General features: G+C 32.4%; 2 protein-coding genes across 4 annotated transcripts; both read left to right on the top strand.

Moving 5' to 3' along the window:
• The first annotated feature begins 1,286 nt into the window (after positions 1-1,286).
• On the top strand, positions 1,287-3,192 carry LOC120327283 (mevalonate kinase-like). Its single transcript, XM_039393738.2, has one exon. The coding sequence runs from the start codon at positions 1,966-1,968 to the stop codon at positions 3,118-3,120; it is 1,155 nt and encodes a 384-aa protein (XP_039249672.2). The 5' UTR covers positions 1,287-1,965; the 3' UTR covers positions 3,121-3,192.
• Positions 3,168-24,697, top strand: LOC120327282 (calpain-9-like). 3 transcript variants are annotated; one of them, XM_039393735.2, is made up of 23 exons: positions 3,168-3,369; positions 3,784-3,970; positions 4,628-4,697; positions 5,188-5,318; positions 5,420-5,544; positions 6,291-6,459; positions 9,491-9,574; positions 10,059-10,135; positions 11,094-11,171; positions 11,548-11,711; positions 12,303-12,472; positions 13,146-13,160; positions 15,044-15,255; positions 16,426-16,483; positions 17,172-17,195; positions 18,377-18,436; positions 19,190-19,247; positions 20,512-20,579; positions 20,884-20,952; positions 21,027-21,105; positions 21,502-21,618; positions 22,182-22,240; positions 22,704-24,697. In XM_039393735.2, exons 1-23 carry the CDS (start codon positions 3,221-3,223, stop codon positions 22,728-22,730), a joined length of 2,250 nt encoding a protein of 749 aa, XP_039249669.1. In that variant the 5' UTR covers positions 3,168-3,220; the 3' UTR covers positions 22,731-24,697. The 3 variants fall into 3 exon arrangements, with proteins under 3 accessions (XP_039249669.1, XP_039249670.1, XP_039249671.1); XM_039393736.2 differs by lacking the exon at positions 13,146-13,160; XM_039393737.2 differs by lacking the exon at positions 17,172-17,195.
• The last annotated feature ends 483 nt before the right edge of the window (positions 24,698-25,180 follow it).

The raw sequence follows: 25,180 nt of genomic DNA, 5'->3' as shown, positions 1-25,180 counted from the left end.
GGGTTTTGAAAATCTTCATACCGGCCCGAAAAATTACCAATTTGAATAAGAGCGATGGCGGCCCTGACTGCCAAACTGACGGTAGACTATAATAGGTATTGTTAAATTAATTTAAAGCCGGTTTTATCAATTTTTATCACTGTTATGTTGGCATTTTTATTTTATTCGTGCCTTGACGGGTCACGGATAAAACGTGGTGGGTCACTTTGTGACCCGCAGGTCAGTGGTTCGCCATCCCTGGACTATACCAACATTGTCTAACTCTAACTCGTTACGTAATCGTACATGTCTACCTTTTATAGGGTATACTATATCTCTTGTATTAGACAAAACGATAAGGCCGAAAGCGTAAGGTATTAGTATGAGGATATGAGAGACTGCGGTGCCTCATTGATCGCTGGAGAAAATTATTTGAATTTTTATATATAAGCGGGTCAAAATATAAAAGTGAAACACAGATGACCTATAACTGCTTCACAAAGGATCATTGTTGTTGAGCGAAGACGTCGATGGTCCGCAGCAGTGAATTATAAAAAGATGAATGTTGGAGCAAGAGGATATCTGCTGCTTTATGAGCAACACGATACTGGGTTTGCTTGTTTCAATTAAAAACTTTTCCTCAGAATAACAATGTTGATTGTTATACATGTTATATGAATGGCGTGACAAGCCGGTGAAAAGGAATTCCATGCAACCTAGAATGTTGGTTTTGAGGGCAAGCAAAATTTCCAAGCACTGAAGCATTTTGTAGCCGCGGGAGGTGTGTAGGAGTCGTGATATAGTCTAGCCTTCAGCTCATGTGTCTGTTCTTCTCTGAAAGCAGATGTAAAGTTTACTTTTGCAATGAAACTGGGGTTGAAGACTTGTTATTTTCAAAGTGGATTCCACGATTGCTTAGAATCGAATAGGAGCGTTACCGTGGTTGATTTAGAGAGGGCTTCGACGTCCGTCGAGACCAGCGCAGATTGTTATTCAATGTCTGAGATGAGAGCAGGTAAGGCGCCTACAGGCAGACAGGCCTTGTCGCCTATGTCCGTATGCTATGCACCGTATATACCGTGTCGTATAACAAATCAAGCTCCATGATTCAAGTGCGTGTTTTGTGTGTAAGTTAAAGGTATTTACAGTCCTGTGAGGTACCGGTATGCTGATTACTGGATTGTGGAATCGAATGAAATATACTTATTCTTTGTGGTGTTTGTGTTATCACTTCAGCACTTGGAATCCAGTTGGACATATATGGATATGGATGTATCTTCTAAATTGTTGTCTTGTCAGGCTGTTTATGTTATTGTTAGCCAAAAAAATTTCAACTGCTGGGCCAACCGCTTCCAAAGTTTAAGTAGATGAATATGGAAATGTGAAAATCTGTTGCTCCTAATTATTCTAAAGTTTCTCTTGGTGCATTGGGGTACCATAATCTAAGCCTTACCCTTTTTATAAAATGATAAAAAAAAAGAATGATATGCATTTTCACTTTAATGATTCCAGAATACCTTACTTTATTATGCTAATGCAGTAATGCGTGTTTAATCCAATGATGTTGTACGTACCTACTACCTACCTACTATATGCTTATATCTATTGATTGATTTACAACCCTACTTTGTTCATAGTTTCCCACAACATCATGATCATTAAAAATATATTGATTTCTAAAATACTCATTTCAGAAATGCCTAAGGAGAATGTTCCATTTAATCTTGTTGTATTGCAAGTAGCATCTCTCTATGAACCATTATTTGTTTTTTGTATAAAAACACGGACTCTGTTTCTAAGATGCGACAAGGTTTCCTCTCATAGTTTAGTGTAAAATTTAGTGGAATTAGTACAAATCATTATGTTGTCACCATCAAAAAATACTTTTTGTCTGAAATCCCAAATTAGTTTAACGTGACTTTTGAGTATATACTGTGATTAGAATATACTTTTAGCAGATGTATTTTTAAATATATTTATCATATCATGACTGAAATATCTGTATCTGCACCTGGAAAAATCATTCTGCATGGTGAACATTCTGTTGTTCATGGTAAAAAAGCCATTGCTTGTGCCATTGAATCTCGAGTTTTTGTAAGAGCTACAACATCAAACTCAAACGATGGAGTTATTTCAGTTTTAATGTCATCCCTTCATGACAAGCAAATAACAGTTCAAATCAACGAATTTTGTTTTTTTTGTGACAAACTGAAAGATGAAGAAAATCCTGGTATAGAGATTGAAAAATATTGCGCAGAGACGTTATCGGAACATGCTGATGAATTCATGAGGCTTGCCATGTCATGTCTTCTGTATGCTTACTATAAAGTATTTTTGTGCAGTGACCCCATTACAGCACCACATGTTTCATTGATTATTGAGTCACAGTTGCCTATTGGCGCTGGTTTGGGATCATCTGCAGCTTATAATACAAGTGTTGCATGTATATTGCTTCTATTATCAGGAAGGATTTCTACTCAATCAAGTGATAGTTTCATTGAATTGAAAAATGAAAATAGTTTGAATAAAATTAATGAATTGGCTTATGAAATGGAGAAAATAGTTCACAAGACTCCATCTGGAATTGATAATTCAATTGCCACATATGGTGGGGCGGTTTTATTTGAAAAAGGGATTCTTACCAAATTAGAAAACATGCCAAAGTTGCAGCTGCTTATTGTTGATAGCCAAGTGCAACGAAACACAAAGACTTTGGTATCAAATGTGGAAGAATTTTTAAATAAATTTCCTGATATTGTAAATCCTATTTTAGACGCTATGCATGGTATCACTCTAAAATCAGAAATCCTTTTAAAAAATATTCATGCCAATCCGTTAAATCATGAATTATTAAACGATTTAGGGAAACTTATAATAACAAATCAATGTCTCTTGTGTGGCATTGGAGTGGGTCACCCTACTTTGGATAAAATTTGCTTAATTGCAAAAAAATTTGGGTTTCCAGCGAAGCTAACTGGTGCAGGAGGTGGCGGTTGTGCAATTATTCTACTCCATACTAGTTCTGGATTACTTGATAGCAATGTCGAAAGCATGGTAAAGGTACTTACAGATGAAAACTTTATATGCAAAAAGGCAATGTTGGGGGCTGGCGGAATCATGACCAAATACACACATCGCTAATTTTTAAAGAAAGAAACACAAAATTGACGATATTTTCCAATCATTGACATTATTGTTTTTTTGTTTTTATAGTCGAAAGTTAGGTTTGACAGCAAAAATAATGCCCTATTATAAGAAAACATACCGTAGCACAGTTCCGGTTGGCCCGTACCGTGGTGGAGGAGGAAGCAAAAGTATAATAAACATAGGAGGAGGGGGATATAATGTAAAAACTCTACATGGAAAAGGTGGACATGATAATTTAGCAAGGTAGTTTTTTTATTTTATGAAGTAAAGACTTGATTGTTCTATTTATAATTACATTCTATTTGGAAAAAATGAGCTGGTTATGCAAATAAAACTTTTTGAGGCAAGAATTTGAAACCTATTCTCGACTGAATATTACTCTTCCTTTTTTATGAATAATATAAATAATGCTTTTAACTAGGAATCAACTGTAAATAATTTTAAGTTGTTTAGACTTGTTGTATAAACATGTTGCAAATTACTGAAAGAATTTGTATATTCGTTTTGGATAGATTCTTACTTTTAAGTGAGTTTCCTCAATTTACATTCTTTTCCCTATAAAAATAGCAAAATTCAAATATACAAAGTATGTTGTTTGCGGCAGTTTCAGCATATTCTATGCTTATAGAAAGTCATATCTGATTATTCACTCTTCAGATACCAAGCGCCAAAGAAGAAAGGAGCCTCCTTTGTTGTTGACACTGAGGATAAGTCATTCGATGAGATCCGACAGGAATGCTTGGATAAAGGTGTTCTGTTTGAAGATCCTGAATTTCCTGCTAATGATGATGCATTGTTCTTTAGTCAACGACCAAGAGTTAAATTCGAATGGAAAAGGCCACATGTAAGTGGTGTATTAATGAGGATTTTATTGAACAATTCTGTTCATTTAGGCAGCCTTTCATTAAGATAGAAATTCTGTTTGCTTATTGGACACAAAGTGTACATATGGGTTGTTTTGTTATTATGTTGTTGTTTGTCATCTTTTAGGTATTCCTTTTCTCCTTGTGAAAAAATCGCTGCTGGACCAATTGCTTTGGAATTTATTAAGATTGTATTTTTCAATAAAACGCTATAATTTCATTTATTTCAAAAATTTCTGTGGCCTCTATGGGATAGTTTTTTATGTGCGATGACACCATCAAAATAAAAAAATTGCGCACCCTATTTGCACATTATTCAATCATATAGTGTATATGGATAAATCATATTTCATAACTTAAAAAGATGAATCTATAAAATCAAATAAGACTTTTTTATGGAGATATTATTAGGCTCATCTTATTGCTGAAATGCAGATTCTAGGCTTAGACTTAAAGATGGTGAAATATAGATTCATTTCAGAATATTTATAATTATTTAGTCAATATAGAATGCATGGTGTTCAATTTGCGAATATTATTATATTTACTGGTGAATTATTTAAATAATATGGTATGTTGTCAATATCTTGATATTTTTTGAATACCCATTCGTAACGTTTTAAAATATCAACTTGCAGGATATTTGTGATGACCCAAAGCTCTTTGTTGGTGGTGCAAGTAGATTTGACATCAAGCAAGGTGAACTAGGTAAGTAAATAGGATTTCGCTTAAGATTATTTTTATTTGTTCAGTTTTATTTTTTCATGTTATGCTGTAAGCAGGACTGTTGATTCTTAAATTTGGCTTGTATTAATTGATATTGAGTCAGGGACGAAGTTTTATTTTCAAACTAGCAAAAGTCTGGAGTTGGATATCAAGTAGAAAATTTGAATTTGACTTTTTTCTAATGGTGGGAATTGATGTTAAAATTTCTGACAGAAACTAAAAATACATTTGAGTCAACTAAGCATTCTCAACATATAATACAAGAAGGCTTGCATATTCCATAGTTTTCGTGGCCAAAATGTTTTGTTTTGGAGTTCGGTGCTGTAGTTGGGAGTCAATATTTCCATCAACCAGGAGATGTTATTCGAATAGTTTTATAGTTGAGTCGAGTGTAACTTTTTCCTGACGCCACAACCCTCACTGTAACTTATTAGCTACCTCTTTGTATTATACCATGCAATGTTTTGTTTAGGTGATTGCTGGCTTCTTGCAGCTATTGCTTCCTTGTCATTGAACGAAAGTCTGCTTTATAGAATCATCCCTCAGGATCAGACTTTTGCTAAAGGCTATTATTCTGGAATATTCCATTTCCAATTCTGGCAGGTAAGTCAACTGATACACAACATAACAATTACAAATCGCTTATTTTTGATAATAGAAAATTTGATGATCGTTCAGATCAACACATTTTATTATTATTTCAGTATGGTGAATGGATTGATGTTCTTGTTGATGATTTGTTGCCAACTTACAACAACAGACTTGTGTATCTTCATTCAGCAGATAAGAATGAATTTTGGAGTGCCTTGCTTGAGAAAGCTTATGCTAAGTAAGTACAAACAAATGCTGAATTTTCCAATTTCTGACATTCATGTAGTCAATAGCCATTCAACCAAAAATTTTTACAGTTCTTTTCACTTTTCAGCCTTTCTGGAGGATAATTATCTATATAAATGGATTGTCATTGTATTCTCCACATATCCGATAACCAAAAATTTCCCATATATATGCTTGAACTCCATTAGAATGAATAGATTGAAAACCTTTTTCAGCAAATATAATAAAACATTCAAAATTCCACATTGGGGTGTAGTAGTTTGGTAATTTCCGCTAATAAGACTTGTGTGTATCAAAATGTTCTTTTTTAGTTCACATAATGTATTCTAAATTTCTGTATAAAATCCATAATATCATTTTGATCCACTGAATTATTTATTGTATGTCACAGGGCACAGTGACACTTTAATAGAATCGTTGTCAATTATATTTTATAAAACATCAAACATTTATGCTTTACTGATGTTGAGTAATTTTATATATTACTCACTGGTTTTGGGTTTTAAAAGAAATTGTAAATTGCTTGTCATTATGACAATTTGAAAAAAATTTATAGTTTTAAATTGTAACAACAATCCTAACACATGAATTAAGTTGAATAAGTCAAGCTCTTATTAGCATGTGTTTGTTTAGTTATTGGGATGCCTATGGATTTAATTGCTTATTTCATAAATACGATATCAGAAAGTAATCATGTATGACAATTGTTAACTATCATTGTTTAATTTATTTCAATAGGCTCAATGGTTCCTATGAAGCTCTCAAAGGTGGCAGTACTACTGAAGCCATGGAAGATTTTACTGGAGGTGTAACTGAGACATACGAACTAAGAGAGGCTCCAAAGAATCTTTTCCAGTTAATGAGAAAGTCACTCAAGAAAGGAGCTCTGATGGGATGTGCTATTGAGGTATTGTATTTAATTTTTTCATTTGAATTAAGTGGTGAGTGTGTGAGTTCAAGGGATGAGTCTCTTTACTTTTAAGTTAGTGAGACTCATTCACTCAAAATTGATCAGCTCATCTTCAGTCGGAGGAAGGGACCATTGCTGAATTATTAGGAGCGACTGTCTTACTGAAACTATTAGAATTATGTTGGTGCAATACTTGCTAGTGAATTGCAATCGGTGTGCAGTTCCAAAATCATTTCCTGTTGAAATTTCATATATTTTTTCAACAATGTATTGTTCATTTTATTTATAGAACGACTTTTTGTTCATCACCTTTTGACCATGTCACTATATATAAATTTTTAATCACTTGCGGTAGTTGAAAGATACTTCAAACCAACACCGAATGAGTCAGACTGATTATTGAACCGTTTTTGTCTATGTTATGATGAATACCTAAAATCTTGAAACAAGAACATTGAAGTTGATTTGCTAGAGTCAAATATTGATTATGTTAGAACAAAATATAGAACATATGCCAAGATTTATATATGCCTTGCTAAACTGACATTTCATGAATTCTGAGAAATGTAAAATTTTTATCATGGAAATTTGGATGGAAATGTTGTGCCTCTTCTAAGTATGTGTGTGTGTGAGTTATCAAGTGTTCATGTGGTCATTTCCTCTATTTGTGTTCAGTATGGACACAGGAAATTAGGAAGACATGAATATTAGTTACCCATATCATGATTGCAGCTGTAATTGATGTCAATTAATTTTCTTAGCTCTGGGCTGGCTAACCATTAATAATCATCTTATGATTTTAATATTTCCTGTCCTGACTGATGTGATGTTATCACGATTGCCGTAAACACTAATATATTTCGAAATGCTTAGCTAATAAATCGGCTCACCCAGTTTCACCCATTTCTGTTTATTTTTCTCACCTCATTAAGAATACATTTGCCCATAATATGGTATTAATGTTCAACCAGCCGTGGTTCATTACTTTAATTGTAATATTTTGGTGGTATGCTTTCCACCATAAATGTGTATTTTCTAATCTTATATGCTTGACAAAATTGAATGCTGGACAAAATTATTTCAATTTTGGTTTATTACTATATACAATTGGCCTACACTTATACTTAATAAATAGTTTATATTTTGGTATTTTTGGTAATTGTCTTTCGTAACTTTCACCCTCAAGAAATGTTTTTAGCGTCATACTTATTTGGCTGTGATTTCTCCTATGTTTACTGTCTTGTGTACCCACTTGTCAAAGAATTTGTCAAAAGTTTTTCCTAGAACTTTAATTATGCGGAAAGTATTGCTAAACCATAACTATTTTCACGATCGTATTGACATGAACTACTACATGTCTATAATTTTATAGTGTTTGAGTATCTCATGGTATTTCAAATTGTTGCTAATAATTTTACTCAGTGATGAATCTCCCTTACTTTTTGAGTGGGCATGCCTGACCTTACCTTGATGAGTTCTCTTAGAAAAAAGACAGAAATTTTGTCATTCCTAACTGATTAGGTATATCAGAATAATTTGTTTGGGGGATATGAGATTTGCATGTAGGAAAAAAATTATTACCTCATGGTTTCAAGTTAATTTGATTAATAGTAAATTATTCATTTCATGAGTTCCATTCTCCGGCAATAAAATGAATAGTTATGGTAGAAGGTATCACTTTTTAAAATGCAGTGATTCATCTTACACTATCCCCTGTTACCCAGGTCAATAGGCTGTATGGTATAACTATCCCTTTCGTGACTTTGCTTACCAGAAATAGTTGAATGTATTGCTGTTTCATTACAATAGGAGAAAATCATGTCATGCAGTGAGGTGTGCTGTGTAAAGAAAACCACTGCTTAAAGTAAAGAGAGATTTGTGGCTTTTTAGTATTCACACTTCAATGCCTTACAAAATGAGTCTGGATGAATTACTTCCACCCAGATCCGATAATAAAATTTTTTAATTTACTGGTAAATGTAAAAGGCAGTAATGTAATATCAAATTAGAATATTTGGCATTTCATCATGAAGATGGTATGAATTCATGACCGGTAGCTGATATTCTACATCACATATTTACATTAAAATATTTTTTATAAAATGTTAAATGTTCAGCAATACTTATTAAATATATTTTCAACAAATACAAATTCACAACTATAGCCAATTGATATTAAATATCATAACTTTAGAACTGTAGAGATACAAAATAATCCATATGTACACGGAAACTTCTCCATTTCCACCATTTCCATTTAGTTGTTCTCATTGAAATTTATATTTCATAAGGGCTTTCAATGTATTGTTGGATATTCTGAAGCTACACTTAAAGATATTTCAGCGTCATGAAAAAGTAAACTCAGCAATGTCGACTCAATATCTATCAATGTTTGTCCGCAAACAAAAGTCTGTGTAGGTGTTGAATGTCCCTAGTTAGTGTTTACATTGAGTCGACCCTCATTTTTTATTCTTTTCTTTCTGCTATGGAGGTTTATATCAAACTTTCATCCACTCAAGGAAAATAAAAAAAAAACTTAACAGGCTGTATAACAAATAGGGAGTGAATTGTGTAATTTGAAACAAAATTCATTTCTGGCTGTACTGTCATGCCCAAGGAAAATCTATGATGTGAAACTTCAAATATTCCCATTTTTTTAAGTTTTAATTTATATTACTACAGCAGGAACGTTTTAAATTGTTGTGGACTGTAGAGATTATAACACTTCTAGTTTATTAATAAAATATATTAATTCTGACCCTTCAAATTTGTTCTAATTCAATAAAATTTATAGTAAGATATCAGATATGCAGGATGTTACCTAGTTATTACCATTAAATAATTACCATATATGAGTAATTAAAACTACTAATACAACTATTTACTTAAATGAAAAGTAACTTATTTTTATTCTTTGAGGCAATTATTAAAATAATTCATAGTTTAGTGATTTGAATAATATCACTATTACCATACTATATATACCAAATCTATTATTTTTGAAAAATTGTCATTTTCTCTTTTTCAGACCCAGAACATGTCTCAACGTGAATCAAAATTGAGTAATGGTCTGATAATGGGGCATGCTTACAGCATCACAGGAGTAGAAAAGGTATTTGAACTAGCTTTTGTTTGTTCTTAGTAAGGCGTGGATCCGGCATTCCTGGCAACCTATCACTTTTTGATGCACATAGTCATTGTTTGCTCTCCCAGAATAGTAAAAAAAGTTCATAAATATTTGAACCAGACCAATCAAAAGATGAAGGGTGTTGTTCTGGAATATTTCAAAAATTGAGATGAAACATCCTTCCATAAATACAGAAGACTATATTGTATAATAACCCACATAAATTGAAAGCCTTCAAATAATGATTTTAAACAGATCCTAATTTTATAGAATTATTTCAGTAAAAATTCAGAAATGTTACTAATATTACTAAGTAAGTTCAATCATAAATACGGCGCATCTGCAGCCTATGTCTAGCATTAAACAAAATTCTTAATGGCTGGATTTAAACTTGTGTTAACTCGACTCTCACAGTTTAATATTGTATATACATTGTAATCATGGTAATAAACCTCTCATTCATGTTTAGTTGCAAAATGGAACAAAGTTGGTTCGAATTCGAAATCCTTGGGGACAAGTTGAATGGAAGGGAGCTTGGTCTGATGAGTATGTATATTATTTTTATTTGATTCTTATTCGCTCCTCCTCCAAACAAGACCATCTATAAAAATACGCTAATATCCAATGATATGTAAGTGGGCGAATTCCCACTATTCAAATAAGTGAAAAAATAGAATAGGATTCTAGTAAGTAAATTATTCTACATTGCCCACCCCTTTTTGTTACCTTTATATTATTTCAATGTTATGCAATCTTTTCAATATACATTTTTCAAGTAGTCATCCGTTATTATTACTAATTTGACTAAAATAGGTTCATTGTTATTGTTTCATCATATTCGTCCGTTTAGTATCAATGTTTTTTATTATGATTATTATATTTAGTCATGATTTGATTGAATTTATAAAATAACCACAGTCATTTTCATATTATTTGTCTATTTCATAATTTGCTTGTGTCACGCAAAATAAAAACCGGACGTGTATTATTGTTTTGATTATGGCGGGTCTTAAACTAGTAAAAACTTGGTACCAATTCTTGATTGATTTGTAGGCTACTTTAGGTCAGTGCTCCCCAGCCTTTTTCAGTTTGTGACTCACTTGTATGGCAATTTTTCTTCTGCGACCCACAATGAGGTGTTAATATATGAGGAAAGAGACATGCAAGTTACTATTGATACAAAACTTGAGCTTGCATACTGGATATTATCAGATCAAGTCGAGGCTTGATATGAAAGTAGCTTATACGCAACGTAACATCGACACTCAACACATGTTTTTGGCTCAAAGTCATTTTCTTCGAGGCTTGATATGAAAGTAGCTTATACGCAACGTAACATCGACACTCAACACATGTTTTTGGCTCAAAGTCATTTTCTGCCTCAATGAAACCACATTTGACGTAACCGGAGTCATATTTTCTCACTACAACTTTTCGAGCTTTCCTTTTTCAGTAAATCGTAATAAATCTTTGCATTTACTATTCCACTTGTCTAACTTTTCAGTTCCAGTTCTTGGAAGTCAATCTCGGAAAGCGAAAGAAAGAAATTGGAAGTTGATTTTGGTGATGATGGTGAATTTTGGTAAGTTTGATTGTGGAATGAATTTTAGTTACAGAACAAATATATACCATGTAACTTTTAAAAATCATATACATAAATTTTTTGCAGTATACCGAGGAAGGCGGTGGCACCAAATTATATTTTACTCGTCCGATAATCTTCACATAGTGATTTATTCATGATTTTCTGAATTCTAACCTTTTCTCCAAGATCCTAATCATACAGTTTTTGATTAAACTTTTAAACATTTTCATTCCTCACGTGTTGTTCATAAGCCAGTATAATTAATTAATATAATCAATTGTATTTATTGCAATTAATCATAATATTTAATTGTATTTGCTATCAAAATGTCATTTTTCATGTCAAATTATATTACATATAACATTACTCTTAGGATGTCCTTCGATGATTTTTCTCGTAATTACACTAAACTCGAAATCTGTAACTTGGGACCTGATGCTCTGGAAGAAGATGATGCAACTACTACTTGGGTGACTTCACTTCATGAAGGTCGTTGGATCAGAGGTTGTACTGCTGGCGGATGCAGAAATTTCCCTGGTCTGTAATTTTTTGTGATATCTGTCATAAGTAGGAAACGATTAACCGGTTAATCAGTTACCGTAACTGATTTTAGATGGTTAACGGTTACGATTTATTTAACCGTTAACTGACACCTCAGGTACAAATCATCTTTATAATGTACAGTTTTCTATGAAAATAATTACGTCATCGCAAATTTATCTCCTGTGGCGTTTAATTAAAAAGAATATCACATACTATATCGGTAAGTACCCAATGAACGTGAAAAACAATTGGAGTACGAAGATTGCAGATTATGAAAATTTGACAATGATAAATTCAGACAAATAAATTCAGGTCAACCGGTTAATTTTACCTGTTAACTTAGCGGTTGAAGTGTTTTCCCTGAAATTCCCAGCCCTAGTCATCAGAAATATCCATATTGATAACTAATTATGATTTGAATGATTTTTTAGGACATATGCTATATGCTTGAATGCTATAATCTATGATTTGTTGACTTTAGTCACATGAAGGTTTACATAATGTCACATTCACACAATTCATGAAGCAAGTCCTATTCTATCTATTTTATAGATTCTTCAATTTATATTTGTATATATTTTACAGATACTTTCTGGGTGAATCCGCAGTTTAGATTATCCTTGGAAGAAGAAGATGATGATCCTGATGATGATCAGGATGGATGCAGTTTCATTCTTTCTCTTATACAAAAGAATAGAAGGAAGCAGAAAGCCAAAGGACAAGGCATTCTTACCATAGGATTTGCATTGTACAAGGTAAGTCTTCTTGAATTAACTCTAGGAACTTTGAGTTATAAATATAGATAAAAATTATGTTAAATTATTAGTTATAATCAAATGACAATTAAAAAAGTTATATTACACCTGAGTTAAACTGCTATTATTTGTGGGTATCATTTTTCACGGCAGCAATGGTAATGTCTTGTACTTAAATTTGCTACATAGGATGAATGGGCCGGGCCCATCTGTCTGAGGTTATTACGCTAAATAGACGTTAAAATTTAGATTAATGCTATTTGCTACTTTGCGTATGTAGGAAAACCAAATGACATTGTACATCTTAATAACAGTATTAGATAGAAAAACCTGTACTACTCTACTTCTTTGTTTGTGTATTTTTGTGCCATGAAATATGATTCGTTTTGTACTATTCTTACTGAAAGAATTAAGTTCTAATTCTTTCGACAAAGATCTATCTGAAAAATGAGGGACCTATTGTTGATTAAAAGTCTTTTTTTTTCTTTTCACCTATTTACTTCTTTAAATGATTTATTAACATTTACTCTACAAACAAGGCTCTACATTTCAAGGAGATCTGTGTTTTGTTTTGACGCAACTCTTCTGGTTTTGCATAGCCTACCCTATTTTAATATTTTTCTCATTTTATGAACATTTCATTTGAATAATAAATCAAGCGTATTTATTTCAGCTTACCAAAAAACAGGTAACGTCGGTTTATAAATTTGGTGGCAATTCGGGTGTGCAGATCTGATTTAAATTAATTTCATTTTCTTTTTGGCTTTTTGATCTTTTTCTTTCTAATCTTTGCTTAATAATTTCTGGTGGTATTTGAACTTCAACTCTATCTTGAATTATCGTTGAAAATGGATGCATGAATTACTGTTCACAAACAGTCCGTGTCTGAAAAATTCCACCCAGATAATTCTAAGCAATTCTAACATATATGACATTATTTAAAGAATCAATTGAAATAAAACTTCTAAAAGAAATGTTGAATTTCGTCGGGGTGGAATATTCAATTGAGGATATTTCCCTTCGTGAAATTTTTAGGGGGGGATTTTCCTAGTATCAAACACTCTACATGGAATATTTCAATTGTTTCTGATTAGCATTTTTCAAATAATAAATCTTGGATTATGGTGTGGTAACTGAAAATAAAGTAGTATGCAACTGGGGTGTGTAACTGGGTAAAATAAAATACAAATTCATGATATTTGAATTTTTTTTATTTTTTAAAGTTTAGATGAAACAATTTCCTGTATTGTTTGTGTTAAGTTTTCCTCACTACAACATAATCGCGGAGAAATCAGAGATATATCATGATTTTACTTTAACGTTTATGAGTTTAGATAATATATTAAATTTGCATAGATAATGATTGGTTCGGGGATATTATCAATTACTGGGAATATTTTTTTCGGGTGAACCACTTTATAGACACCACCATGTATATCAGAATAAGAACTGGTATACTTCATGAATGTGATATCATTGGGATACCATACCTAAGAACAGTACATTCAGGCTTGTTTCCAATTTATTTATTGAAGTTCTTTTCAAAATAATAACCCCTATTATAACATCCCAGTGGGACCCAGCTGTGCTTTGTTATATTGTCCATATGTTCAATGGATATTGGCTCATGTATCATATCGTCATACTAGAGCAAGTATATGCCAATGATAAGACAAACCTGGATTATCAAAGGTACACACTCGATCAAGTGTTCATAATTTTTCATTTATGGTACTTAGTCCACAGTGTCTTCCTACCAACTGTTAATTCATTAACTTGTTGACACTATAACCCTAGTTTCATATTGACTGGTTTTGTTTACACAATACACATATTGCACACACAGAAACTCAATAATTCTTCACTATTTGTTTCGCACTTAATTAAATTACAGAGATGGTCATTTTACTAGTCCTATTCCTAAATACTTTTGAATTTTAGCTACTGGTGATAACAAAATTGAAAATTATCAAAATATTTTAATGACTTTGACTTACCGACTAACATAACTAGAATTTAATACTACATCTGATTTTTATGGTGATTTTCAGAGTGATAACACAATAGATTTTATAACCAACTCAATAATGATAAATTGCATGCTATTCCAATAATAATTTTTCTTTTTCTTTTAATTACTTTTCTTTTTAAATAAATTTGAGTTGATCATTTGCTGTTTCATTTTTAAAGTTGGCCTATATTTAGTTCACAAGTATAAAAATTAAAAGTATTTAGTATTTTTTTTATGGAATTGAAATTTTTTAATTAGTGATGCTGATGCAGCAATATTAAAACAAAAAAGACCTTCTGTATGTATCTTTTTATGTACAAATGTTAAGAGTTGTATGGTTTATATATCATATGTTGCTTCCAAATTGATTTTTTTCACAATAAATTAATCAAAGTATAGTATTCATAACAAGCATTACATGGTTATCTAAATTGGACCAGTTTCCTTATTATAGGCTTAAAAATGGGAACTTTTCAAATGTGTGTTGGCACTATTTATTTATTCCATTATCTCTTCTCAATATAAAACCCATACTCACAATGTACCATACTTACTCACAGTTGAAGGAATGCGGAACGCAACCTGTACGCAAAGAATTTTTCCTATACAACGCATCCGTTGCAAGATCGAAAAACTATATTAATCTTCGAGAAAATTCACAAAGATTTCGTCTTCCTCCCGGTGATTATGTTATTGTACCATCAACGTTTCAACCCAACGAAGAAGCAGACTTTGTGCTTCGTATCTTCACTGAGAAAAGATCTGGCACTGCGTTAGTATTTACAAATTTACATTTAATATTTTACAAATATTTATAAATTCTGAATTTGAAAAAAAAAATTGGTTTGAGGTTGGGATGAAATGCATGTTCTGTCCCTTATGAGATGCCATTGGATTAGCATTGATAAAAAAAGCTTATTGTGACATTATCTTGACTTTAATAATTTTATTTGTGAATGTGTATGATTGCTGCTAAATTGAATCAGACTTAAAATCTTTGATTGATGCTAAGTTTCATCCACGCATGTCATGTTGGTGAGTCTCTTAGAAGTCCAAATGTCTTCAATTTGTATCTTGTTTAATCTTCAAATAAGATATTAAAATCTATACTTGTCGTTGCTGTTGATTTTTGATATGACCACAATCTTAGTCTGTTTGATATTGTGTGTTTCTGTCAAAATATTCAAAATATTTTTGGCACTGGTAAATCAAGGGCCTGGCTAGAACAATCCAACTAAATCGCTAAAACTATTCACATAACAGGAAATAATCGTATGTATTGCTGTCTCATGTTAATTCCTCTGCGCAATTGTTTCGACATTCCATATCCTTCGTTCTACCCATCGTCCAATTAGAATGCCCAAACTTTTTTTTCGGTGATTAATACAGGAACAAGTTCAGAAGCACACAAATAAATTGTTCATTTCATGTTCTAGCGACTACAAAAAGCTGTGTAGGCGTTTAACAAATAGAGAAATTAGTTTTTTGGGTATTTTTTATCGCTAGATTTAATTTGATGATGCTGTGTTGCTTTCCTTCTTTCTATAGAAGACGGTGAGATATAGGTTGAATCTGTATTATATTTGTAGCATTTTTGATGTTCTTAATTGATTGTGTTTAGAAATGTTGGAAAGTTATTGTAACAATCGCTTTATACTTATAATAGATCAACTGTAATAGGGCAAAAGTGTGTTATTTGTTGAAATACTTCATAAAAGTCCAAATATTTCGACTAATTTAGCAGTTAATCACCACCATTTGAATTTTTTTCTCATAGAGGAGAGGTATCAGAAGTAGTCATAGACCATATGCCAATTTGGCTCAATCAGCACATTGTCAGCTCTCGATTTCCTGGATTATTCAAGCTCTTTAGAACTTTTACTGATATAACTACTATTTCTTTGTATGCCTTCTTTTTAACCAAATATATTTATTTATGCAGAGAAATGGATAATGAAACGAAACAAGATGAAAAAGCATCTTTGGAACCAGTCACCGATGTAAGATATATTTACCGTATGTTAAATTAGTCAACATAAAAATAGGGTCTTTGTTTCAAATATTCGTGCATTGATTAAAATTTGTTGGTGCAAAATGTAAATACCCAATTGAATATTAATATTTTCATTTTATATTCTTCTGTGTTTCATTCTTTGATCAGCGTGTTTTCTACGAATACTACTTCATAATTCAGTGGTTCCCAAACTGTGGGGCGTGGCCATAGCCAAACAAATATAAAAATTTTTGTTAGATTTGATCTTGTCCGCATTATTTTGGATATTTACACTTTTTTATTTTGGATATTTACGTTCCATCGAAGTATTTTCAACATGTTTTGGAATAAAACATACTTTCTCCTTACTATCTGTTACTTATAGCTTATTGTTAGCTAGCTATTTTTGGGGTAGGACGCGAGACTTGACAAATTCTAAAAAGGGGGCTTACAAAGTTTGAGAACCACTGTCATTGACATTTCATTTTTGTAGTTCACTGATAAGATTGATGTCTTGATTTGCATGTACACTATATGCAGCTTTGTGTGAACATTTGTATTCATTCTTGCAAAATTGAATAATTCATATTCAAACAGAGTTTTCATGTAAACATGTACCGGTATATCTGGAGATTTGAGAAATTTTACGTTGTTATATATTTCATGCATTTAATCTTGTTTATTGACGTCTGCAGCCACACAAACATTCCAGAGATCAGGTAGATCAGAATGCTGAATTTATGTTACTTCTTCTCTCTTAATTTCCTGTTATTCAATCAATTACTAACAACACTTTTTTGGATTCAATCTCGAACTTTTTCTGTTTGTTGCTTCTTTAATTTGCTAATTCTATCACACAGCTTTTCCTAATTTATTCTTGTATTAACCTTTCATCTATCATACCTTACATCATGTTTAATAATTTAACACTATTTGCATCTAAACTTGACGGCCGTACATCAAGATTTGTATATAACATTATAGTCTTGTATATACTGCGCGAAATTTTATTGGCTTTTCAATTTTTTTCTTTCCTTGTGGCTCTAATTTTCCTGCTGGGAAACAACTTTCAAACCTGTCATATGCATGTATTTCATTTCCTTCCCCGTCTTGTTTTTTTTTATAGCAGATAACATAATTTTGGTTTTCCTACCCAAAAGGAAGAACTACACATACCTTACCCTAAAAAGGAATAATTTGCTAAAGAAAGCGCATTTTTGACCTAAAAAGTTCAAATAAATTCATCACTGTTTGTTTTAAATATCATAATGAATATCACTAGTATTCACTACTTTAATTTCTTACATCATTCACTAATGAAAGATGAAAAATTAGATTCCCTGAGTTGTTATATTTCAGTTTCCACTGTACTTTTTTTAATTTTTTTTTGTTTTAATATTAGTAAAAATCAAAATATAATGTCTGTTCCTAAAATTATGTATCAATACTTTTAAAACACTCACACCAGTAGCATTTATAATCTGGAAATGCAAATCTAATTAAAACCACAATTCACATGAATTAGGATGAGCAGTTTTGCTGTGACTATGAATGTAATACACTACTACAGCAACTACAAGATAAAAAAACGAAAACCTTTTCAATATTGTAATTGTAACAGACTAACAGACGAAATTTTTGAAATGTTTCGTTTCAATGTAATAATATTTTACTTATTCACAAACCGCATCAACAAGCCATTATGTGTTCTCAAACTTTTGCATGCTGTTGTTACTATAATTATGAATTGATTCATCATGCCTACGAATGTGTGGTTTAAGTATCATTTTCATTCGGCCAAGCCTAAGCCAGATCTTGTGTGTGGAGGCACAAATCGTAGTCACATGTTCGACCCATGCTCGGTTAACACCAACTAATCTTTATTTATAAATATACACAGCAAGAATCAGATGAGCATGATCAAAAATTCAAGCAGCTGTTTGAAGAACTCACTGGGGACGTAAGTACCGCTGCAACCGACCGGCCGGTATTTTATTTTGTCCAATCAAAGCATTGCGCAGGATGCCCTGCGTGCGTCACTCACTGGGTTCAAATTGGTTGATATATCTCTCAATAGATAGTTAATGATTGAATTCCTGAATTATTGGCGCTCTTGAGGTTTTGGAAATTATGATTTCCACTTGTGAATAATGTGACTATTTGTATTGCTATCAAATAATGTACACACATCCAAAAATACATATTGAAGAGAAGTAGTTATTGCATTCTTTTTTACATTTAATCTGGGTCAGCGATTTCCTGGTTTATATGAAATATTGTCCAAAAGCCTGTGTTATGCGCTCAGATGTGCTTATTTTCTAGTGGTTCTATAGTCTGTATTTAATACTCCAGGACGCTTATTTTTTATAGTATTTGATTTTTAGCAACATGGTATTGTATTAGATAGTTATGTGTATCTAAGTTATACGTTTATATATATCAAAACATTGCAATAAAAACAAAGGAAGTGAAAAAGTCAACAAAACCTGTTCAAAACTACTTAATTACAATAATTGACCCATTGTGAAGTAACAAATGAAATGTGATTAGGTACTTAATAATCTCCAAACACACTGTGTGCTCATTAGTCACAATGCCACTCTCTTGAAAAGGAATCAAATTTCATTCTGTTTCTTTTTTTACAGTGCTGAAATTTTAGTACAGTAATAGCTTGATATCTTCATCTCTTATTTTTGAGTTTTGTTTCTTTCAGGATGGTGAAATTGATGCGTTTGAACTTCAAGATATCATCAATTCTGTAATGAAGAAAAGTAAGTTAATAACTGTTTCATTCAAATTCTCCCACATAGTTATCCAGTTAGAGTTCTTCGCAAGCAATTTTAACAGATAACTGAGTACTTGGCCAAGCTTGAAATTGAAGAAAAAGCATATAAAACCAGGTTAACAGAGGGCAAATACCATTTCCATCTTCCCTTTTCAATAATTTTATAAGTTTTGATCAAAATTTAAAAATACGTGATATAATATTTGTTATACGAGGTGTGGCTAAAAAGAAACGAGACTGACGTCACAGATTGCGCAACACGATTAACCATTGGTAATCAACACTTTTACAGTGTGGTGTAATATGTGTTCTTTGTTCAACAGCTTTTTTGACACAATATCGCAATTATTTTTGCTCTTTAGGAGCCATAGGTGAATGTGATTAATTGCTTGTTGAAAAAAAAATTGCCGTGCGAGATCTGATTGGGTTTTTTGGCGATAGGGGGTTCAATTGCAGAATGACGATTGAGCAATGAATTAACATTAAATTTTGTGTCAAACTTGGAAGAACGGCGACTGCGACTTTGAAGAAATTGTGTGATGTTTATGGAGATTCTTCCATGTCCAGAACAAGAGTTTTTGAATGGCACAAGCGATTTGTGGGATGCAGGGAGGATGTGGAGGATGATTCGAAGTCAGGAAGGCCTTGCACTTCCACAACTGATACCAACATCGAAAAGGTATCAGTTGTGAGTTCAGTTGTGAAAGGCAGTTGATTCGCAGCGACCGTCGCTCAACAATTCGCGTCATTGCGAAGTTGGAAAAGACAAAAAAAAACGGTTCGCACCAGTTTGGTTGACACTTTTGGCTTGTGAAAGGTGAGTGCCAAAATGGTGCCAAGGCTGTTGACTGAGGAGCAGAAAGCTCAACGATTAAATGTTGCCCAGTTGACATGCATTTTTCCAAGTTTGACACAAAATTTAATGTTAATTCATTGCTCAATCGTCATTCTGCAATTGAACCCCCTATCGCCAAAAAACTCAATCAGATCTCGCACGGCAATTTTTTTTTCAACAAGCAATTAATCACATTCACCTATGGCTCCTAAAGAGCAAAAATAATTGCGATATTGTGTCAAAAAAGCTGTTGAACAAAGAACACATATTACACCACACTGTAAAAGTGTTGATTACCAATGGTTAATCGTGTTGCGCAATCTGTGACGTCAGTCTCGTTTCTTTTTAGCCACACCTCGTAGATAAAAAAAGCTGGTACATGAACATGTACTATGTTTTTAATTTGCTTTTTCAGATTCCAAGACAGGAAAATACACTGGTTTTGGAATTGAAGCTTGTCGTAGTATGGTCTCTCTCATGGACGTATCCTTTTTCTTTTTAATAAATATATTGATATATAAAGATATTTATCCATGTACCTCGTGCTACCATTTTTTGGAGGATGAGAATCTTTTCGGTTTAACATTGCCATTCCCCATTTGTTACACAACGGTTTATAAGATGGTTTGAACTTTAACCTGTGATGACAACAAAGTTTGGTCCAATGCTTTGTCCAATAGACCACTGTGTTTCTTATTATTACGTATAACAATATTCCTGTTTATAAATATGTAAGTTAAGTATATGATATCTCAATTTTGTGTTTTCTTAACAAATAATCATATAGTACACAAGATCTGGAAGGTTAGATTATGATGAATTCAAGAATTTGTGGGTCAGAGTAAGGAAATGGATTGTAAGTATTTATAAAATGTTAAAAAAAAATTGTGGTTTGTTTTTTCTGTATAATCAATTGTTATTTGTTTATAGAATATATTCAAGGATTATGACAAGGATGGAAGTGGATGTTTTGATTCGTATGAACTAAGGCAAGCATTGGAACATGCAGGTAAATTGTTCGCTTTGATTGCAGTGATTGATTCAAATGTCTTGCATCACACAAATTTTACTCTGTAATGTTAGTCATTCTCATAACCTGATTTGGTCTGTCGAAACAGATTCAATTCTTTTTTGATTCTTGCGGTCAGTGTATATGGCTCCAAAAGCGCAAATCGGAGAGAGGAAAAAGTAGTAGTTTTCAATCAACCATTTAATCAGTGTTAGGATTCATGGAGGATAAATGGGACAATGATTGTTAAATTGATCTTTCGATCATGTTTGGGTCTTTCCAATTCATTTCCCTTTTCATTAAATTTTTACATTAAATACTTTTGTCGGCATATAGGTATGTCATTCTATTAGGCCGTTGCTATTCTTATATGTCTTAATGCTGTTTTTTGCTCAGGATATTCTCTCAGCTGTCGTCTTTATGAAATGTTGTGTGTGCGATATGCCAGCAAACAACTTACAATCAATATGGATGACTTCATTCTTCTTTCTGTAAGACTGGAGGCAATGTTCAGTAAGTGCACTATTTTCAATTGAAGTTTATCTTAAATATGTTGTTGTTGAACTTGGGCTGTCACTGGTTGCCCGTAACTTTGCTCAGTGATGATTCTCTTTCGCTTCTTACTGAGTGTGTGTACATGACATTGATTTGAGCGAATTCACTTTCATATTTGTAATAGACTTCCAAGGAATAAGAGGCAGTGGTTTATTTAATATGATTAAGACCTTTCTCTAAATAAATATGAAAATTTCTCAAATTGATATTTAGTGCGAGTTGAATTTTTCTCATCAAAAACATTTAGATAAAGTTTGGATACTCCCGTAGTATGTGTGCCAGGTTAGGGTTAGGCCATATTTTTATTCTGATTTTCCTCATTTTGGTTTTAATAACGATTTCAGGGATGAATGTGTTAGCTAAGTGAATATACCCCATGCCTATTGGTTTCAGTCCCTTTACATTTAGTTACCTCCATATTGGTATTGGCCAAAGTTTGTAGCTTATTCAATTCATTGCCTATTTGATTTCCTGCACCATTTGTATAGTTGTGCACTAATTCACTTGTTTTTACTTTGTAGAAGCGTTCAAATCATACAGAAGCAAGGGAAATAAAGATGCTACTTTGTCTCTTGAAGAGGTGAGATGAGCCATCGAATTTTGTTTTAGCATTAACTATCATCATTTGATGTGCTGGCATTGTTTGTTAATGTTACAATATTTGAGCTTAGTTAGAGAAAAAAAAATTTTTATTGGGACAGAACAATTTTGCAATGTTAAGAAAATGCACATTCTTTGTAAGAATTGTGACCTGAGCACAGCACTAAAAAAATTTTGATTTGTTTTTACTCGAGTGTTTCAGGAAATACATGTACAAGATGTACTCCATGTACTAAGATTTTTCTTTTCTATCGCTCAAGGATATAGACATAGTCAAAATGGAAATATATATGGCTAACTATAAGATAAGAGACAATTATAGGGCTTTGCGTCAGATTTTATAAAGATCACTTAGCTATTACCGATAATTTTGTATTAGCGTTCTCAAGTGCTGGTCCAGTATTTTTAACTTATCAGACTAATTGTGTATTTTTTTTTTACAGTGGCTTGTTACAACCATGTATGCTTGAATCTCCAATAGCAGAAAAATGTTCCAGTTTGCATCTGGTTGAATTGATCAAGATTCGTCTTCATATTTTATATTTTTCCAATTTCATCAGTGGTGCATGCGTGTGTGGATTATATTCAGACTTCAATTCAGCCTGGCCCATATAGGTGTAGCTTTAAAAAAATCCTTTTGTGTTTGTAAGAATAGATATTTGGAAAAATATGCTCTTATGATGAATGTAAGCTTAGGGTTTATTCTAAATCTACATCCCTGAACCTTTTGAGATTTCATTGAAACTAGCCTAAATTAGATTTTACTTTGAAAATTTTTTGTATGTGGTACACTTACCAAATTTTTAAAAATTAAGAAGCTTTCTTATTGTTGAATATGAGTTTTGATTATGCTGCCAGTAGTTTGATCTCTATTGTTTTTGATGTGTACAAGTTAAGTCTGTATATTATATTTATCATGCATTCTCAAAAAGTCACTTCTTTGAGACAGAAACAGAACTTACAGCACCCGTGCGTTAAAGTAGTATTTTATAGTTTTTAATTTTGTTAATCTGTAGTGACAAGTCATCAAGGTTATAATATATAGTCTTTACGAATCTTTAGTTTTTAATCATTATTATACTAGTACCATTCGCCCTGCTTTTAATGTGTTACTGTGTGTCTTCCTATATCTATCTATATACTTTCTAGCATGTTCTCTCTATTGCTATTTTGCTTTTAATGTTCAATGCAGTGCAGCCTTTCTAGCTAGTAATACATTAAGCTCCATACTGTCATAAAACCCTTATAATTTTGTTTTCGAGAAACTGTAACTGCCGTGATGTTAAATGGCCTAAATGATTTCTGAAATTCTAGTGGTGCTGGTTGTTATTATTCAATTTAACATTATCAATAACTGCAGTAACTCCGTCCTGTTAGCTTTTTTTTATATTTTGCACCGAAATTTGTAAATCTTGTTACATTTTAATTTAGTGTAGTAGAGCTTTGGTCTTCATTGAAATTTACTTTTTTGTTTGTAAGTGTGATGATAACTATCTGTTAAGGATAAGGCATGCCAAAAAAATTTCCTCCTGACTATTTTTCTGTGAGTTAACAAATTGATGATAGACTTGCTATGCGGCGTTTAAGCCATATGTGAAACCGTACTACATTTTGAGAGTGCAATATATAACAACATAAGTACAAAATCTTAATATTTCTTTTCACGTTTCGCATCAACCAAACAAACTTGTAGCCAGGTTGCACAACAATCCAATGCAAAAATGTTAATCTCCAACCACAGACTAGATATCGTTTGTCCTACAACTGATATTTTTTGTGCCTTCGTGAGAATTTTTTCATTCAAAATCTGGAAAATCAAGCTTAGGCAGTGGACACATTTATATTCCTAATCAGGGTAAATGATAACCGTTCTAAGTTTTTTCTACTTTATAATATACCCCATTGATCATCTGATATCGAGTGCTCTTTCCTGAATACTTGCAGTACTATTCTTAAAATTTTGTAATACAGTTGAAAGATAAAATAGATTATCTTGTTAGATTTCTTCAGAAGGCCATTTCTACCTCACTTAATTCCGAATACTATACAGAAATAGGTAAAAAGTGAATCTATCTCCGCTCCCATATTCACATTTTTTTTGAGAGCCTAAATTCAAGCGTAGAATCTCTTATTGCGAAGGTAATGAACGGGTTAATTTTTCATTTTTTTTTTACTTAGAAAAAATCTTGACTTCTGCACTATCAGCTATGTATTGACATTATATATACTATGCTCTATATTTCTGTCTATTCTGGCGCTGTAGCGATTATATTATAAGTCTGCCTGTGCTACCTGATTAGTTAATCCTGTATCCTTTTATTTTGTACTTTCGTGGTATCAATTTATATTATTAGGTATTGTAATGTGTGTATTGAACGTGCATGTAAAAATCATCTCTCATGCTGCTTGCGAAAATAAAATATATTTACCAAAAATATCTCTTCAGTTTGTTGAAAGCGTAATTCTTCGTGACCATATAAAATGGCAAGGCACCTAAATAATTTCAACTTTGCCATATTGGAAATGATGCAATAATATCTTTTGTTGTTTGGGATTGGCATATTTACTTATCGGGTGGGTAACGAAGTTGTTAGACATCCGTGATGGTTGCGAATGAGCCTTTTTCAACCGATATATCCTAAGATACCCATGCACACGATTTTAAATATTTCCTTGAGAATATCATCAACCTACATAACAGATGGAAATTTTTTCCCGCGCAGTAGTTGAAATCGCACTCCTAACAGCACTGTGCCGAAATTCACGGCCTGCGTTGAACCTTGCTGCGATGGCGTCACAGATTAAATATTAAGGGTTCAAATTCCATTTCTACGACGTAACCGCGGGGTGTATTGAGTCGGTTTGGCATTACATCCAAAGATAGTTGCCTTACATCCAAAGATAATACCTTACCAAGATC

Source organism: Styela clava, chromosome 4 (genome assembly GCF_964204865.1).
Source record: "Styela clava chromosome 4, kaStyClav1.hap1.2, whole genome shotgun sequence".
NCBI classification, from domain to species: domain Eukaryota; kingdom Metazoa; phylum Chordata; class Ascidiacea; order Stolidobranchia; family Styelidae; genus Styela; species Styela clava.
This window is presented reverse-complemented; position numbering and strand designations above follow the sequence as displayed.

What these genes read in the sequence shown, in the direction of transcription:
- LOC120327283 (XM_039393738.2), top strand. Translation starts at nt 1,966, where the DNA reads ATGACTGAAATATCTGTATCTGCACCTGGAAAAATCATTCTGCATGGT.
- LOC120327282 (XM_039393735.2), top strand. Translation starts at nt 3,221, where the DNA reads ATGCCCTATTATAAGAAAACATACCGTAGCACAGTTCCGGTTGGCCCG. An exon ending in GGACATGATAATTTAGCAAG is followed by an intron (nt 3,370 to 3,783) that starts GTAGTTTTTTTA and finishes TTCACTCTTCAG; the next exon opens with ATACCAAGCGCCAAAGAAGA. An exon ending in TCGAATGGAAAAGGCCACAT is followed by an intron (nt 3,971 to 4,627) that starts GTAAGTGGTGTA and finishes ATCAACTTGCAG; the next exon opens with GATATTTGTGATGACCCAAA.